The 19,260-nt window shown below is 34.0% G+C and overlaps 1 protein-coding gene across 6 annotated transcripts in view; it reads left to right on the top strand.

The window, feature by feature from the left end:
* Positions 1–19,260, top strand: part of LOC110369940 (multiple C2 and transmembrane domain-containing protein) — a 43,053-nt gene that overhangs the window by 9,115 nt on the left and 14,678 nt on the right. The window contains exons 1-4 of one of the 6 annotated variants that reach the window (XM_064034987.1): positions 6,482–6,739; positions 16,122–16,254; positions 16,933–17,057; positions 17,873–18,016. In XM_064034987.1, coding sequence (XP_063891057.1) covers positions 16,150–16,254; positions 16,933–17,057; positions 17,873–18,016 — 374 coding nt within the window. In that variant the 5' untranslated portion in view covers positions 6,482–6,739; positions 16,122–16,149. Of the gene's footprint in view, positions 1–6,481; positions 6,740–7,119; positions 7,439–12,426; positions 12,691–12,774; positions 12,916–15,800; positions 15,938–16,121; positions 16,255–16,932; positions 17,058–17,872; positions 18,017–19,260 lie in introns of those variants that run through there. The other 5 variants (XM_021325589.3, XM_021325599.3, XM_021325623.3 and 2 more) reach the window with 5 other exon arrangements.

Genomic DNA, 19,260 nt, shown 5'->3' with positions numbered 1-19,260 from the left:
CATACATACTATCTGTGACGAAATATACAGGTAGAATCGTCATTCATGAAATTATGCTACGTGAAGTACTTTTATTGGTACTTGATATTGTACAACAAAGCAGTGAAACTTGCAAAAGTAATCTCCATTGTCAATTCGGTACGCACGGCGACTTTTTAGTAACCGCTTGTAAAGATTACGGAGAAATTGCCTAAGCACTGACCTACTTTACCTTTGCCGTCTATGTATGATAGTTATCGGCACGAATCTTGAGCTCTGACCTTCACCTGCGCAGAAGTAATTTATTGGGTCCCTTTCGTGGTACGAAGTGAGGCGCGAGGGCGGGCTAAAGCGGCGATTGGCCCGCAGTGCATCGCGTCATAGCCGTCACTCGGGATTGGTTCTTTGCTAATAAATCACTTCTGCGCAGATGTAGGTCAGAGCTCAAGATACGTGCTGATAACTATAAGTTTCTGACTACCCACCCTGCAGTCAGGGTAGAGGTGGTGATCTAGACCCTTAAATCTCTTACTGAATTGAAATTCAGAGTCAGAGTAGGTACTATAAACGAAATATAACTATACTAACATCAAACCGTACCTCTCGATTTTTTACCTGCATTCCAAACGTTTGTCTTATTAATCCATTAATGAAAATACAAAAAAGGTTAATGTCATTATAATTGTTTTACTATAAAATATAAGCGTAGGAAATGTGATGAAGACCTTTGACGGGAGGTGCATGGGTCAATTACAATTAGATCTCATTAAACCGCAACGTGACGTGATGCGTCGACATGTGGCTTAGAGGGAGTTACGTAGGTACTTACAAACGTACATACATGTGGATAATTAGTTGATTCATTAGACGCCACCAACAAAGTAACAATTCAGACTCCCCATATTGACCTTAGACTTGTTGGTTTTAGACTACGCTGGCGTAGTGGTTGCCCACATCAGCTGCTGAGCTGAGAGTGCATCTGCACAGTGAAAGTAGCTTGCGCATGTTGAGGTACAAGCGCAGGTTACATGCATTTAAAAAAACGTGCGGGTACAGCGACTCGTGGACATAGATACCTATGCTAAATACTTATCACTTGCGCTTGTTAACGTGCTCTCTGCCTGAGTCGATTCAGATAGGCACGGAGCACCTGCATAACTGCATAGATAGGTACATAGAAACCCACCTAATATGTGATCTACGACTGGATTTCGAGGATACTCATTGTTTTATTACAAAAACGTTTGACGTACGTTAAACACATGTTAAGGAAAATTCGCATACAAGATTAGTGTCAAACCGTCTGTTTAACTTTTTTGTTATAACACTGTTAATTTATTCACATAGCTTATAATCAAACACTAGACACCTACGTCCTAATAACCATACAATTAATAATCGCTAGGAGAACTTACTATTGTTACGTAAAAAAATATTACGGTACCTAAAGTTTTATAAAAGACTAGCTTCTGCCAGCGGTTTCACCCGCATCCCGTGGGAACTACTTTCCGTACCGGGATAAAAAGTAGCCTATAGCCTTCCTCGATAAATGGGCTATCTAACACCGAAAGAATTGTTCAAATCGTACCAGTAGGTACCTAGTTCCTGAGATTAGCGCGTTCAAACAAACAAACAAACTCTTCAGCTTTATAATTATTTTATAGATTTCGGTAGGTAGGTACGTAATTCATGCATGAGAATAGGTACCTATGAGATGGTTTAAAAAAAAACTACTTAATTAAAACTATAGGTAAGGCTTGATCCTTTTTAGCTTTTCCATTAGTCTTAACTTGTAATAAGTATGAGGTGGCATTGATTGTTTTAATTGTTTTACTAATTATTGATTTGTTTTCCGTATCTCAATGATTATTAGTTGGTCTATTACCGTAATTATAAAAAGTCTAAAGTAAATTATGTAAGAATTAGGAGGTATTTTCCGTACCTAAGTACATTTAGTCAGCTGGCTGGCTGAAACCCTAGCACCGTTCTAATTGGTATAGTCAGCCAGTCTAGCATCAACTATCATCAACATCAAGTTATCAAAACACAAATACATACCTACATAGCTTGTACTCTACGTAGCAATACCTAAGAAAAGGCCAAGGAAAATATCAATTGCTATAAAGACGTTATTCGACGAATAACCCTGACCATGACCAAAACGGTCACGTAGGTAAGTGTGTATTACCTCTATCATAAATTCGCTCTCAGCATCTATTTCCTATTTCTCTATCAATGCTACTTAGTTAAATATTCACACTACTCTAACTCATGGTCATTGCCCAATGGAATATTTTTAGCAATGTTTATTCATATTTTTCTAACACATACTATAGGTACTAATTAGATAGAATGTAGGTAGGTACTTCCCCCATTAATAAAAGTGCCTAAGTTTAACATTTGAAGGTAAATTACGAAGATCCTATCGTAGTACCTAGTAGTTTTTATATTTTGGATGTTTCAGTTTACCAATTCAAGATTCATAAATAAGTTCCTGCTATTTACCTATGTCTTTATCTACCATCATATAATCAATCAAGCTCCTGATTGCCAAAAAACACATAGGTAGTAATTTGCATAATATGCCTGCATATTTGGAGAGAAATGCCTACCTATGTGAGAAAATTCTAGCAACACCGGAAAGGCTTCTCGCATATAAATAATGACTGCAGATCCATTAATAAACGATTTCGCAATGCCCATAATGAGTAATTAATCAGAACCTAATTATCTGTAATTAACCAAGTGATACACAGATATACTTAGGTATATTTCCCGCTTTCCTATTATCGTTGGATGCGGCTGTACGATAATCCATGCGACATGGCATGACAAGATTTATTGTAGCATCGCAACAAAATGTAAAAAACCTCGCATCACAAGCATTGTATTGGATTTCCTTTATTTGCGCAAATCTATAATTATTACATGATTGCTCATGTAAAACAGAACTAGGTACTTATAGGATAATCTATGCTAGTATAAGTATTCGCATTTGTATACTACCTATAACAAATCATTGTAAAACTGAAAAAAATACCTGTAAAAATTCATTGAAGTAGGTACATGTTTTTATTCCAATTTGGGAACTACATGATGAGTTTGTAGGTAGGTGGTCCTTTGACCTGTAGGTACGTTTAATGAACAGGAATTAAATATCTATAATAATTAGTAGATACTTTGATCACCAGCTTAATGATGATATTAATTTTAGTGTAGCACTTAAAGACGCCAAATCACCCATTGTAATCACACTTATAATAAATAGATAGGAATGCTGGATACTGGATAGAGTGGTATCCAGCTCTTCTTTGGCCCCCAGACAAAAAGTTTTTTGTTAGACGAAAATAAGGTGCGCTCCTTTAATGGCTGGGTCGTGCCCTTTATACTCCGCGGACAGGCTGCTGACCTCATAACTATGGGATGCATCATGTATCATGCACCATCCACATTCATCAATAGTGAGTTTGAACTTACGTCCCACGGAAGTTTGGGGAGGTGCAACTATCCTTGACCTTAGGGAATTTGAGGTTTTTTTTTTTTTCAAATATTGTTGAATGAGATGTCGAAATAATCAAGGAGTCAAATAAGTAATAACTTCAGAACTGCAAAGTTATTTGGCACAAACGGTACCTAGGTACTATTATCTCGTTACGCTTATCTCGGGAGAAATAGTGTCATGGCCGCGGGACTCAGATAAAAGCCTTCTTGTATCAATCACCTGTCTCAACACTTAAAGGTAAATATAATATGATCAAACTTGCGTTACCAACTGAATATAAAGTCTGTAACTCCAAGGTTTATAACAGGTAACATTGATTCGGATAAGTTTGCGGTTGATTCTTGATACCATCTTTTGAACCGCAAAGGAAAAACACACTGAACTATACATATATGCACGCTTTATGCCATCGTTCAATGTTAAAGTCACCAGTATCGAAAAACAAACAAATGAGTACATGTTCGGAAATCGAAAAGTGAAGATTACGTCGAAATTAAGAGATACGGTCACAAAGCACGTTCGGCGCAACGTTACAACGGCTATTTGAATGCTTTTACCTTATAAAAGTGTTCTCACATTGAGCACTACACTCAAGGTATCGTCGCACCTGTTTAAAATACATGATGCATGTTATTGATGCTTTAAGATTGGAGTACGTTCTTCTATTAATTTATACAGTTTGAACAGGTAAACAAAAGCAACGAGTTTGTTTTCCGTTCAGTATTAGATGAATTAGGTACGAAATGGAAGTAATTTGTATACTTAATCAAGATTCTCGTATAATATAAATCAGTTTAATTTGTTTACTTTGAAAGACTTCCTTATTTGTAAGGACACCCTGTCTGTCGTAGCACGTATGCCTACGCGGTGTGCTACGATTTTGCACAGCAACTGAACAAGCCTATCGATTCAAGTACTAAACTAAAACTTATTTAAGACTTAAAACTCTAAAGACTGTATTTGGTTGGATAATTCTGTAATATATGAAAATTCAAAATAGCATTTAAATTTTTCCTTCTACTTTTTCTTACCTATTTTTCAGTATATTCTGAATAACTCACCAATTAATTAGCAACCTAGGCAACCACTCATGAGAATATGAGCAATATGACGTTTTGGTTTTTTGTTATTTATTTGTAACATTACTACATTAGACCTCGTCATTATCGACAAAGAGATTCCCAAGGCAAAACTATTTTTCTAATAACCACTAGACGTATACCTATTTGCTGTGAGCACTCATATTGATACTGTTTACATCTTGATTCACTAAATACACAACATATTACCACAGATTACTTCATAGTAACTACGTTATGATATTACAAAATGCTCACTGAGTTAGGTACCTATCTACGTGAATCATCTTTTTCCAGCAGTGGGAAATCCTATCCAATCTTTGTCAAGAAAATATTTAAAAGATGTAAGTTTTGAGAAAAAGTAAATAAAACAAACATCACTGTGCGACGCATTTTCCCCATGAAGGATAATGGACCTTTGCACCTACCTAGCTTTTTTTAAGCAAAGGTACCTACTTACCAGGAACCAAGCCAGTATGTAAATACTCGACAACACCATTATCTATAGGTACGTACCTATTTATCGATGAGAACAACAAACCTCGTCGGTCGAATACTCTATGGCTACCAGTTTTCATATACCTCCTTACCCTTGAACTCCAATCTTGAGAGTAATTATATTTATTTTAGTATTTAATGTTTATATACCAATAAGTAAGTAGATAGGTACTTGTTAAAAATTTAATATTCAAATGAGCTTAGTGTAGGTAAATATTGGATTGTTTGATGATAATTCGCTAAATACGTAAACGGTGGTGTTCTAGCCTCCCATAGTTAGCAAAACTAAGCACGTTTAGGTCAATTTATTTTATCACACTCGTATTCAAGTCATAAAAAAATCTACTGAGCTTCTGCACCCGTTAGATACTTAAAATAAGTAAAGTGTCCCACATGAGATAAACCTTCGCAGGTTGCTGAATCGAACGTAGCATTGAGCACAAAACTTTCCACCATTTCGCATACCTACTTGTTTTGGGGATAAACCAGTATACTTTTATTGTACCTTTCTGCTAAGCTCTGCCACTGACGTATGTAGGTGCCAAAACCGATGACGCATGAAGTGACTTTCGGGGTCAGCTTTAGAACTCGACTTTACCGCGAAAGCTTTTTTATTTATTATACTTATGCATATAGCTGCATTGTGCATCCCATTGAACGAGTATATGGATCAAAAACTTAGCTATATCTGAACAACTAACAGCAAAGAAATAGTTAAAATAGTGAAAAGATGTTTAAATTGCAGTGAAGACGTAGACAAAAATAATTTTCCCATTGTTGCTAATGCTTCAAACATTCGGACTATGTGTAACTAGATTTGACGATAGAAAAACAACACTGCTGCGTTAAGTGCATAACAGTATTTACATATTACGACCATTAACATTGACAATGAGAGGTGTTAGAATCACAAGTGTAAAATTTTACAGTAGGTAGGACTTGAATAAAAAATTACACACAAAAAACACACGCATGCTCAAAAAGTATACTATTGATCATGTGTCCAAACTTACTTAAGTAGATACCCAATCAACATACCTAAGTAATCCTTTTTGGACTTTAGCCGGATAGGTGTATTCTTGAAAAAAATATGATAATTGGAAATGTATACGCCAGACCGGTAACAACGCCATCGTTCAATTATGACCCTTATAGCTTAAGTACGTAAGGTTATTTCTTTTTCTCAAGGTATTTGTTTACCAAACGCGCGTTTCCTCTTACTAGATCAATGTTGATTATGATAATAACAGTACGGACGGCGCCGCAGATTCCTTACAATGTTACAATAGCACGTCACAGTCCTGGAAAACCCTCGTATGCAATTACTCAGCACATCATGACGTTCCAGCACCACTAGTTCGTCAACTTGAACATTATTTGCCATTTGACGTAAATATGTTAATTTATGCGTATACCCACGCTACTATTGGTATTGAATGACAGACAGTTGTTTTCGATGGCTGTGAGGGCACGTTTTTTGTTCTTTCGTGTAAATACCGTGTAGTGTAATCAGAGTATTGACAAACCTGCTAACATGTTCAGTGAGGATAGGCTGAAGACAATAGAACAGTCAGGTGGAATTCCTTCGGGTGACTGAAGCATCAACCACTCACACTGATTCAGTCAATTGTGTATCGTCAATACGATCGTGCCTCTGTCACCGAGTCGACGACAAACCAAGGTATGTGCGCTCCACAACAAACTGTAATTAATTACATTTTAACGATAATAGGTTAAGTAATGACGTTGATGAGCGATGCAATGATGAAACCGTTTAACAGTCGAGTCTGACCGGGTACGATATGACCTGATAACTTCATCCTCTCCCTCGATTTACTATTTAGATCCATTTTTGATAACACGCGTGCTTTTGTGTCATTGCGGAAATATTAAAATATTTATATTGTATTTTGAGTTTACGATTCCAAGGTGTAGTTACGCATATTTAAGTGATGCCAGACGGTACGCGGCTAAAAAACAATAATATGGACAATTTATGACTGTTGCAATACAAACAAAAAGTTATAAACAAACATTATAATTGTGACAAAAATTAATGTTCAATTTAATTGGTAATTGTAATGTCTTGGAGGAGAATCTCGTTCAGGAGAAAGAATCAGTTGGGCAGTGTCGATAAACAGACGTCGATGGCTCCCTTGACGGTTTGTGCACAAAATGGAACTGCTGACTGCAGTCCAGTGGGGCCGAGTGTCACTGCAACGATATCCGCTGATGACGAAATGTCTTCGGCGAACGACACAATGTCACTAGTTGCTAAATGTCCGGATGTGGATTTGGACAACAATAGTGACGTCACTACAATAGAACCAACACTATACATAGAGCATGACCCCGTGCTCGGCCAGGCCGAAGACAGCCAGTGAGTAACAGATTTATTTTTGAAGTACTAGATCAGCTCCATAAGGGCACTGAACAACAAAACTGTCCTTTTGCTTCTCTAATTAGATTTGAGAAACCGAAACTGTCACATATTTATAAGTACTTGACAATTTCTAAGGTCAAACGACCAAATGCAATTGTTTTTCTCAATAACATAGCACCGCTCATTTCAACTACTGAGAGTGATAAGTTACTTAACTATTCATATGGCTGAGTTCTAAAAATACTGAACTTTTGATAAGGTTGAACGAAAAGCAAACTATACTGAAACATAGTTACGTGATAAATAAACTTGTATATTATCATAATTTCACAATAGTATTCCACGTAGGAAGAATATCCAACTAGTAAACCAGTCGAAGTGGAACAAATCACAGTTATAATTAGAATGGCTACGTTTTTTTTAATTGTTTTTATTCAATTAATAACAAGCCACAACTGTCCCAATGGTCTAGCAAGCTGTAGCCTGACTGCTAAGCATGAGATTCTGAGTTCAGACTTAAACAGGATAACAGTATTTTTTTTTCTAATTTGCAATAGCGAGGGCAAGTTTTGCTTATTTTATAATTGAACTTGAATGAAAATACCCTTATTTCCCCACTTTCAACATGCAATATATTTAAGCTGTATTATAATCCTTTTTTTTGTTTAAAAATTTAAGAGTATATTTCTTACGCATTTGTACAATTACCGAGACGGTTTTCCTTAACCTGAAAGTTTACCTAGTTAGTCATAGATGGAACTAGTTATTTGTGTAACAAATAATGTCTTGGTTAATTGAGTAAACAATCCCACGCTTAGGGAAATACCATAGTCGTGCGATGGGGTTGTAATTTTCCTAACGTAGACCAAAGCACACAATCTTATGATTACTTGGAAGAACTAAGAACTCTGATTCATAAGGACTGTTTAAAGAAAAAAATCCTCGATGGATGTACCTAACAAAGAAAACCATAATTATAATAGAAGATTTACTGTTAAGTATAACTAAAAGTCAAATACCTACTAAAATTGATTAAAACAACAGCTCCTGACATTTTCCAAGAATAACTGTTTTTCCAATACCATGATATCTATAATAAATAAATAAATAACGTAATGTACTTATAACATTTAAACAATACGAGATAAAACATTAAAATGTAATAATGTCTAACAACGTTAAAGTACTTAGCGCATGTGTATTTGACAATCGACATCATCAATGGCAATTGTTATCACGCAGAAGTTACGACATACTTGCATCATTTCGGTCAGTTATCTTATTAATTGATGAAACAAAAGATAAATACTCTGCTACGTGACATCAACCTGTCATGTTACAAAACTATGAACAGCACGTAGTCGCGATGACGTCATGACCCTTCGTAAACCACTGTTTATGAGAAAAAAGGATAACAATTGTTACGATTTTCGTTCACTATGTATTATGTCATCATTGAATATCAATATAAAATCATCCTTGTATGGATTATTGAATGATTCAGCAATATGTACCTTGATACGATTACTAAGAAGTTCCAAATTCACGCAATGATGTCCTTTTTAAGATTTGGTTTATTGGCTATCGAGCAAATATGTCCGTTTTCAAGGTGCGAAAATGTTTGAAGGATTTCAATGTTCTACATTAAGAGAATGAATGTCGTTGGCAGGGTTATGTATGGTTTCCAAGTTAAAACACAGGAAAGACATTAGTAACTTCTATTCGAGTCTATGAATCGAAGTCCTTACCTTTGAAAGCGACTGAAACCGAAAGCCACGTAGCGAACAATTTGATTCAAAAATCCTATATGCTTCTATTAATTACATTGTCTGTTTGTTGTAGGTATTCATAGTATCCCAAAAACAAAATGACTGCGAGTTCAGATTTTAGTTAGATTAAACGTGTTCGATGTCGCTTTTAACACAAATGGCTCAACAAAAATGTTATTACTTGTATAAATTTGACGAGAAATATTGCAAGCATCTACCAACCTTCATTGATCACGATCCCGGCAGTCAATCGAATTCGTATTTAAGAGCAAAAACTGTGACATTTCATTGATTGCCGTATTTTTTCCATTGCTTCAAACTTGAACTTTCCGCCTACTCAATGATATTTTCTAGAAATGTCGAGCTTTTTTTACCTTTGACCCGGTAAGTCGCTGGAGGTACTTTTACCGTTTATAATGACGTCTCGATGAATGCTGTCAATTAGTCGCCCTTGCTTTTGTTTTCGATGGAAGTCAGACGCAATAACCATTTTAGGAGTAAATTCACCTTTAATTAGTTAACAGAAATTGGCACTTAAAAGCTCATATCGCTCAATTCAGCAGTATGAAAATGGAAACCATATAATAATCCCAAAAAACATGATTGCTTCCCGTACTTACCTAGTAATAATAATACAGGTGTTCCTACAATACCTATTAATTCAGGTAATAATTAGGATAACAACATTCAGATTTTAAATAATTTAGCACTTTCAGAAAATCTTGGCGAGGTTACTTTATTTAAAAGCGCATAAAATGTAGACAAATATAGAGAAAAAACAGGTTGGATACATAAATTAAATTATTAGGCACAATCTGATTGCTACTTTATAAGCAAAAATATAACGAAAAATCGCAATTTACTTAGCAAAAAACTTATCTAAAAATAGTCAAGGCTAGACCTAATAATAAACATGTGTTAAAACCAAAATTTGATCAAGAACATCTGAGAAAATTAATGAAACTGTTCTACTTGGGTAAACTTTTATAAATCCATTTCTCCCCATCATACCGTGCATCCATACCGAGATCAATTTTTGCATGGAAATTCTATGCAACATAGTCTCTATCTACTTATATAGGCACTGTTTGTTAATCAAAGCATCTAAACAGCCAATACTTAACAGGATTTTCAAAGAAGATGCAAGCTGTCAAGAAACGCATAATTATGTTGAAAGCGCCCTAAGAGTCTGACACTCCCTCATGCTGCACCCACACCCATTTCCCACAAAAAAGTCCTATGTGGCAGAAACTACTAGTTATTTTTCTATTTAATTATTAGGTAATCCTGACATTCCTTCATGAATGGCAAAAATATGGACATTATGTGTGAACTGCGTCATGGCTGGCACATGATTTATGACAAAAATATTTTTAATTTATTTCGGTGTTGTATTGATAGAAAAGATACTTAAATATTAAATTAATAAAAATAAGGAAGAGTTGTTTATTGGCGCTATTGTCACTGAAATTCACAACCGTTGTTGTTTATTGCACCGACAACAGTTAAAAGAGTTAATTGATTTTAGTCTATAGATATAATATAATACTTCAACTCACGACAAGACGACAAGATACTTGTCTATTATTTACCTAACTGATTAGCAGTGCCGAAAAACTGTTATTTTTTATGGGATAAATTACAAAAAGTGCCGCAATCAACGCCTTTAAACATTAACTAAACATGCCTACTTGGCATGTGTTATTTTTGGCACGTGTTATGTTTTTGTAGTTGTGTAAAAATCACATCGACCTCGGAAGGACGGAAGTAAACCTCGGCGAGACACTTGTTGTAAATAATGTTTCGTTAATGAGAAATATTAAAAAACACGAACAACGAGCATTAAATTGGATACACTTAAAGAGTATTTAAGCGTAACAGCGATTCCTCTAATTCTAGTAAGGTTGTTAATAGTACTGATAATGGGCATAGATCTGGTGTAGGGACATACTATACCAATGCTCCCCGTATGCTAGCGCAGTTATTTAGTGATACTTCTAGTGGCTTTTATCTTTGCTAAAGTAAGTTTGCCACCCCAATGTTGCTGGTAAATAAGAATTGGTCAGGCTATCATATTTTATTTAAAATGAATATAAAATTGACCAGACCGGTGCTCTTATCTTGATAATTTTAAAAATGTCTGGGTCCATTTTTCACAGACTTTTTATTTAAGTAGAAACATTATTGAAAAGCCGGTTGTAATACATTCGTACCTGGTTTCTAATAGATGCAATTAATTACTTAAATGATTAAAAACCTAAGATGAACAGGTGCCTTTACCCCGGATACAGACGAATTTACAAAAACTAAACAATAGAGTGTAAAGCTGTTTGTAATACCTATAGCAAAAAATAGCTTACACGTGACTTGACATGTGTAAACTTAGGAAATAATTAATATTTAACTAAGATATGCCTTTGTCGTCATTTGTTTAAAAGTTCGAAAACTTAAGAAAACCACTATTTGCAGATATGTAAATAGGCGTAAGAAGGTGCTTATTTTCGACAGCCTCTTGATATACTTCTGCCGATCTTTGAATTATTAGGTTTAATCAACTAAAAATCTAAAAAAAAACTAGTAAATGATGTTCTAATATGCTATTGACAATGTATAAATAATGTAATGAATTGGTTGTTTACATTGTGTAAACTCTTCAGAGAATAGTGTTCGTCCTTGCATTTTTTCACGGCTGCAATCGGTATTCCCACGAGAAACGGATTATCATATTGTTGCATTCTACTCTTGTAGGTAAAGGAAATAATAATTCATTATAGTCTTTTAATAGAACCGTTAATGGCTGTGCTTATGGCTAGAAGAGAGAGATCTTGTCGATCGTGACCATCGAGGCCCAAGTCTGGGTGTCATGCTATCCTTCTTCTACCTTGAGCAATTTAATCTAAGAAGTAACTTACTTTGGACGACAGTACTAAGTGAGGCTGGCCAGAGATGCCTCACCGTTGATGTAGGCCTATGTAAATAGTCTTAAATAACAACAAAGCAAAAGGTACGATCGTTCAAGTGTAGCCAAGCCTGTCTATATTTTGAGTGCTTCAAAAATATTGCTAATAATTTCGGTGATTTGTAATTCAAATTATTAATAAATCATGCAGCTAAAAAAACTCCTATCGAATTAATTAAGCTCTGAAAATTTGCGAGTCACATTATAATCTCTATGAACGTCTCGATCAGAGGTGCAAAGAGCGAATGTCGGATACATATCCTACCAAACAGGCTGTTCTCTAAGCTTATTATGTATTGAACCACATACCTAACGGTCGTGCCGTCGGACTTCGCGATCAGAGTTACTTCAAACTTATGCTTGAATGAGCAATTCACAAAAACCGATACCAAGGGCAATTAAAGACTAGTTACGTGGTCCGCGTTTAGTCTTCCTCCTAATCAGTCGCGCTCATCGATGGCGGAGAACACCTTCCTTATATCAAACAGGAGGTGGTGTGCGGCTTTGAACCATATTTTTGTGTAAGTTTTTATTCTCGATTTGAATTCGATGTGTGTTTGTTTCATTTTCGATCACTCGCTTGGTGTGCACACTGTGTTTGTCGGATTTTCGTTGAGTTGCCTTCAAGCCAGTTAAGGTCAGTTATACAGTTCAAGTTTGCGTGAAATATTTGTCGTCTGTGCTCACTGGAAAGTCCGCGTTTTCTCTAGTGACGGTGATGTTTTTTCGGGATGATTTGTTTTGTGGTATGTAAAGAAATTAATTTCTATAAATTAGAAATAGTGATTGCTTATCAAAACTAACGATTATGGACAACACTTTGTTTACAATACTAAATGCGATCTTATCTTACAAATTATACTTACTCAAGTATAAAATGTTGATTTAAATAATAGTATCGTTAATAATATCACTTCCTATAAGTTAAATTTAAAATTAAAAAAATCTTTATTCAATGTGGCTATTCAATAATGATAATTTAAAATAAAAACTTGTTTTTTTAAACTTTTTAAATATTGTTAAATACTATTAGACAATTCGATACATCGTATGCAAACGGCGCGTTTCTCCCGTAGATTTTCCCCATCATGTAAATCAGTTTGCTAAGGTCAGTTGTCTTGAGGAAGGCAATGAAATGATTTGTGACAGCTGCTTTAGCTATCAATGATATATTATTCACTTATGTATTCTGGATGGCAAAATTAAAAAATATGCTAAGTGCAATAATAGCTAATAATAAGTGCAATAATGCTAATAATAGCTAATACTAAGTGCAATAATTAGGTACTTTTGTGCTGTTTGTAGACCTACGCTTGAAATGTTTACACTGAAGATTTACGTTAAGTTTCAATTTATTGTTTTTAGGCTATCGTAATGAAAGAGAAAAAAGAGGATTTAATTATCTTTGTTTTAAAACTAATTTGTATAACAACTTTAAATTATTTCTAATAAACACTAAGTTACTATGGCGCGTGTACTTTCAAAGTTTGTTTCGCACAAAGCTCTAACTCTAACCGCATAGAATGACATTGATATAGGTAAGTACGTAGTTTTTTTACCGATTTAAGTACATAAGTTTAACAACTTAATTATCTATAGGAGTTGTATATATATATTGATATTCTAATTGAGGAAAATTAATCTTTAAACATCCTAATTGATCCTAATCTTATCTAAAACCCCAAATAAAACTAACAAAACTTAAATGAAAAATGGTTTGATCTTTCGCCACATTGAGCTTTTTGTCCAAAAAATACTTAGTGGCATAAAATAAACAAAATATTCAAAGGTATTACCTGATACTTTAAATTTTCAAAGTCATGATAACTACCTGGGGTCGATGTCTCGATGAGCTTTATGATGAAAAATATCCCTATTTTAAGTTTTAAAGTCAAATAATAATAAAATGAGGATGTAAAAGAGCAGGTATATACCCAACAAACACTTGGTAAATAGAGACCTTTATTAACAGTTCAAAGTCATATTTTCTTTTCCTTTAATCGGTCATCGTGGACTTAAAAAGTCTTTAATCAGTTAACCTCATTGAACAGGTGTGGATATTTTTTTTTTATTAGTAGATTTTTTCCCGCAGCTGCCAGTAGGATTATAAAAACCCTAAAAAAGCTTTTAATATTGTGTACTTACTTAAGTATTGTTGACAAGGACCATTATGCGTTACTTACCTACACAGAGGTTTAATCCTGAACAAACAAATGACAGCTTACAAATTGTTGGTGGTCAGCGGTCACCTTCAATCGTGACTGGTCAAAAAATATCATAAATACAAAAAAATGGCAATTTAAAACGTATTAACATTATCTTCTAGAATCCTAATGATTATAATCATGACTTATTGGTACGTCCACGAAACGAACTAGCCTGACGTCAAATTGTAGAATGGAGATAAGTATTTTTTGGTCAGGGCAACAATGTGATGTGGCCATAATGACCACAAACATACGTTTAAGGTTTTTCAATGCCGTTTACTTGAACGGAAATCCGCTGAATAGTAAATGAATACCTATAAAAAGTTAAGTTTAAGGCTAGCTTACATCTTCCTACTAAAAGTCTTAGCTTTTAAGCAAATATTTAACAAATGGAGGAACGCATCCAATCAAAAGTTTCTCAGAATCATTTATTTGAATATTAATTACGAACCAGAACTGGTTAGAATCCAAATACACTGCTACGACATAATCATTGTTATCTTATTAAGTAGTTCCTAAATTGCTAGCTCACATATAAAGTGCACGTTTAATTACCTTTTGTTTTTAAAAGAATTTAAAAATTGCCACCAGTTCCATCTGAAAATTCATTTGTTTACAAGATTTACATCTATACTTAGATATCTATTTACTTACCTCTTTTATTCAACAATAGGTTGTTAACAATAGACTTGTTGTTAATAAGTAATTATAATATAACAACGTTATTAATGTCAACTAAGTAACAACTTTACATTATAAATCGTTTGTTTCGTACCTTACGTCGGAGTTGAACGAACTGACTTTTTCTTTTTCAAGTTCATTGGAGAGATAAGATACCTTTTGTAAAATACTTTATCATGAGTACAGTAAATACGCATTATAAATTAAACCGTTTAATTAATGCTAGAATTTTGACACAAAAGCTTCGAAACTGGAATTGCGAAACTGGAATTTTCACAATCTACGAATATGAAGGATTATGAATATGTATACCTACGAATATGTAGGTAAATGTGATATTTTCGTAAAAAAGAAGAAATAATAGACCTACTCAAAAACAGTAAACTGTGTATAATAAGCGGTTAGTATGCTAGGTGTATATGAATGTTAGTAAACAAAGACATCATATTGTCAAGTCCCGTTGTGACTACGTGACCCAGAGCCTTACGGTATTATACTTTGACAATATGAAAAATCCAGTACGTGGCTATACCTAATGATATTTATGAATACAGCACCAGTATATCATTGTTTTGAGTCAAACCCACTTTAAATATATTTAGTAAGACCCAAAAAAGCTATTACAAATCAGTCTGGAAGTTAGTCAAGTATTTTCGAAGACTGCAATTTAAGTACGTTGCCGACACGTCCGTGATTTATGCTTAACACAGAGTGCATAATGTTAAACTTGTGATAATTATAATTTGGAAGCTCTTTAACTTGACGCCCTGGTTCTGCCGGAGACCAGTCAGCCAAAACGAGATTCTGAGATGGGAGCAGAGTACATCGGCATGCGTCGCGGGTAAAGCACGCACTGTGCGCTCCGCACGAACTTTTAAGGGTTGTTTATTTATTACATTTAATTAAAATTATGAAATGCAATTATGAAAAAAAAATGTGAACAAACCCGTGAACCAAACAGAGGAATTTAAAAACTGTCCTTCTTGCACTTAAAAAAAAGTTCTTACTGTCCCGGTTGCAGATTTTTTTTTTTATAATAACATGAATGTTGTGTTTATAACCAGGTCGCTCGCAATTCCTGACGGTTTGGTGATGGACCCGTTGGCGCCCACCGCGCTTGCAGTCTCCTCGGACTTCATGGACCGCATTGGCAGTGGGCTAACCATACTCAGAGATCACGGCAAAAAAGTTCAGAAGGTAGGTACGTATTGTGTAATTACAAACGGTTGCATTGTTTTGATCACACAGCAATATTAAGAAACAATGTTATCGATGTCTAGTCATATCGATCGAAGTTACGTTTTAATCATCCGATTGTGTAACACTTTCTGCATAATTTAAGATAACATTGCCTTCGTAAACTGTAATAATTTATTAATGAACAAAGCAATTGTAACAATGTAAACGAAAGAAACTTAAAAATGCAATTTATGCATTAGGTACTTCCAGACGCCGAATTCAAAAATAATTTCCAATGCTTGCCTACTTAAATATTTTCAGTGTATTCCAATTTATTTAATCACTGCAAACATTTTATTTTCACTATATGATCTCATCCACTTAGAAAAACAAATTCAAATAGCAAATGTTGAAAGGTTATGTTTATTCGGAAAATCCGACTTAAAAGTTCCAAAGATCATAATTTTCACTTATCGTTACTAGTTAGGGACCAATATAGACTGTAATTAATTAAAAGTTAGCATGTATTTCATTTAGTCTGTCGTCATTCCAAGGACTATCAATATGACAATTATTGAAATGTCAGATTGCTGTTTTTGTTTCTATACGACTCAAATACTTTTCAGGTTATATTTGTATTATTTTAGTTCATTAATCAGGCACTAATTTGCATCAAATTATCCTTTTGTCCACCAGTATGTTTGGAAAAACAGAAAATTCGACATTCTCAAGAAGTCTTGGAAGTCTATGGTGAATGTCGTTTTAATTGATGCCAAAGATACGCCGAGCGGCAGTGCCAATGGACTATATTGTAAATTTCGGTAAGTTATTCACACCCTTAATACTTACTTCTTAAACATATTCAGATATTCAAATAACCGTCTCGCTACAGTACCTCAACTTAGAATCATTTTATGCAAAGATCTGCAGAAACAAGAATTTAAACAATATCATTTTTATTTCCCAATTTAGGCTTATTTACACAGATTTCTTTATAATATCCGAAATTTTCATACTCTTAAACTGGATTGTAGACACAAAGACTCATGTAGGAAGGACATACTATTTTCACCGAGATAATTGCTACCGCACCTACTTGTACTTTGTCCGTAGACTATAAATAAATATGCTGCCAAAAATAAATAAAAAACAAAAGCTGTTCCATTTTTAAAAGCTGTTTACCAGTAAGAAGTAAGTGAGCGAGTATGTTAAGCTCTGTACGAAATTACGAATGAATATGTTGATTTCCACTTTAGCAGTTTGCTTTTAAAATAATCTCAGTACCTAATGCTTCCATGACTTTTGTGTATAATTCATAAATATTGAATTATAAACAATAACAAAAATAGTTTTCGATGTAATCCAATCAGCAAAAAAAAGGAATTTTATTATTGATTTCAACTGTAATGTATAATAAATAAGATTAAATTAAAGTCTACCAATAAATCAGCAAATAATAAAAATACTGATTAATAGTTAGTACAGAATAGTTTTTTACTGATTTCGATCGAAAAAAACAGGGAAAATTAAAGGACAAACATGATATATAGGTACCTCGATTAAAAACAAAATATCTATTAAAAACCATCGATAATGCTTTTTTGACATGTTTTTTTTCTTGGATTCTTTAAAACAGGCTGGGCAGCGAAGGTCACAAGTCGAAGCAGCTGTCAAAGTCGAAACTATCGTGGTGTGAGCGATTCAACTTGTACTTATACGATGACAACAACTTGGAAATTACAGTCTGGCACAAGGGGAAGCAGAAGAGCTTTATGGGCAGGTAATCATTACTTATTTAATTTTTATCTTTTTCACAACTAAACAATGACGAATATAGAAGCTACGTTATGCTCATACGTCCTCTGCGTGAGAGGAGATCTGCAGTTCCTAGCAATAGGACAGTAAAAGAGTCTGATTATAATTTGGGTATACCTCCTTTATCTTTTAGGAAGGAAATACTGTTGCTTATTACAAAATGAAAAAGGCCACTGCAATGGAAACTTAAGATAGCGGAAATCCATTCAATATTATTAATTGTACTTAATTCACGTTATAATTATTTGCGTATACATTTTTAATAAGACTAACATATTTTCTATATGAACTGAGCTCTTAATTAAGCTACGCGTGCAAAACCAAGGTCCTTATTAAAAAACGATGTGCAGCCATGACTTGCATTTTAAAGATTTATTTTTCTTTTGAAATGATTATTCTAGCTAAACATAAATAAAGAAGTTGATCAAATTAAATAACAAAACACCTAAGGTAATGAACAGAGAAGATTAATCTTTATTGCAATTTAAAACCTTGTGTAAACTAACTTTAAGTTAAGTTTACTTGGAAGTGCCCTTACATGTACCTAATGCCAGATTTTTTTATTTATATTCAATAACAACTTTTTTTTTTAATTAACTAACTTTGTATAAATAAACTAACATTTTTTGTCATCTATTAAAATACACAAACAATTTCCATAAATAATTATGAGCTCACATCTAAGTGATATATCAGGACTGTTATTTTTAATAAGCGGACACTATGAGTGTCCTTGGTTTAATAAAAGAACATGTTAATAATGTTAATTAATCACACTTTTTTCTCAAAATTAACAAAACACATTGATTTAATTCATTAGTACTTATTACAGTACTTTGTACAGCGTAGCGACTTGATTCCGCGAACAATATTGATCAATTAATATTTATTTAACGGATTCTTTATCTCAATAATATAATCGATATAATTACTGTAAATATGTACAGAATATATGACGGTGCTTAGATAGGATGCAAGTTAACGCAATAATAACTTCCAAAATGATGATTTAAAAACTTTACAATGAGAGCCTTTTTTAGGCGAATAATGTATAAAACATAAAGCATTGTCTACAAATTGTTATAGCTTATTTTATGACTGCAAAGCCTGTAGAGCATATCTCCTGATGACGGAGGTTCCCACCATCGAGGTTGGATGGCTTGTCTATTAATTACAGCCCCGTTTTTTTGTGCCGAATGATTTTTAACC

This window comes from Helicoverpa armigera, chromosome 5 (genome assembly GCF_030705265.1).
Source record: "Helicoverpa armigera isolate CAAS_96S chromosome 5, ASM3070526v1, whole genome shotgun sequence".
Taxonomy (NCBI): Eukaryota; Metazoa; Arthropoda; class Insecta; order Lepidoptera; family Noctuidae; genus Helicoverpa; species Helicoverpa armigera.
The sequence above is the reverse complement of the archived record's forward strand: the minus strand, read 5'-3'. Positions and strand labels throughout refer to the sequence as shown.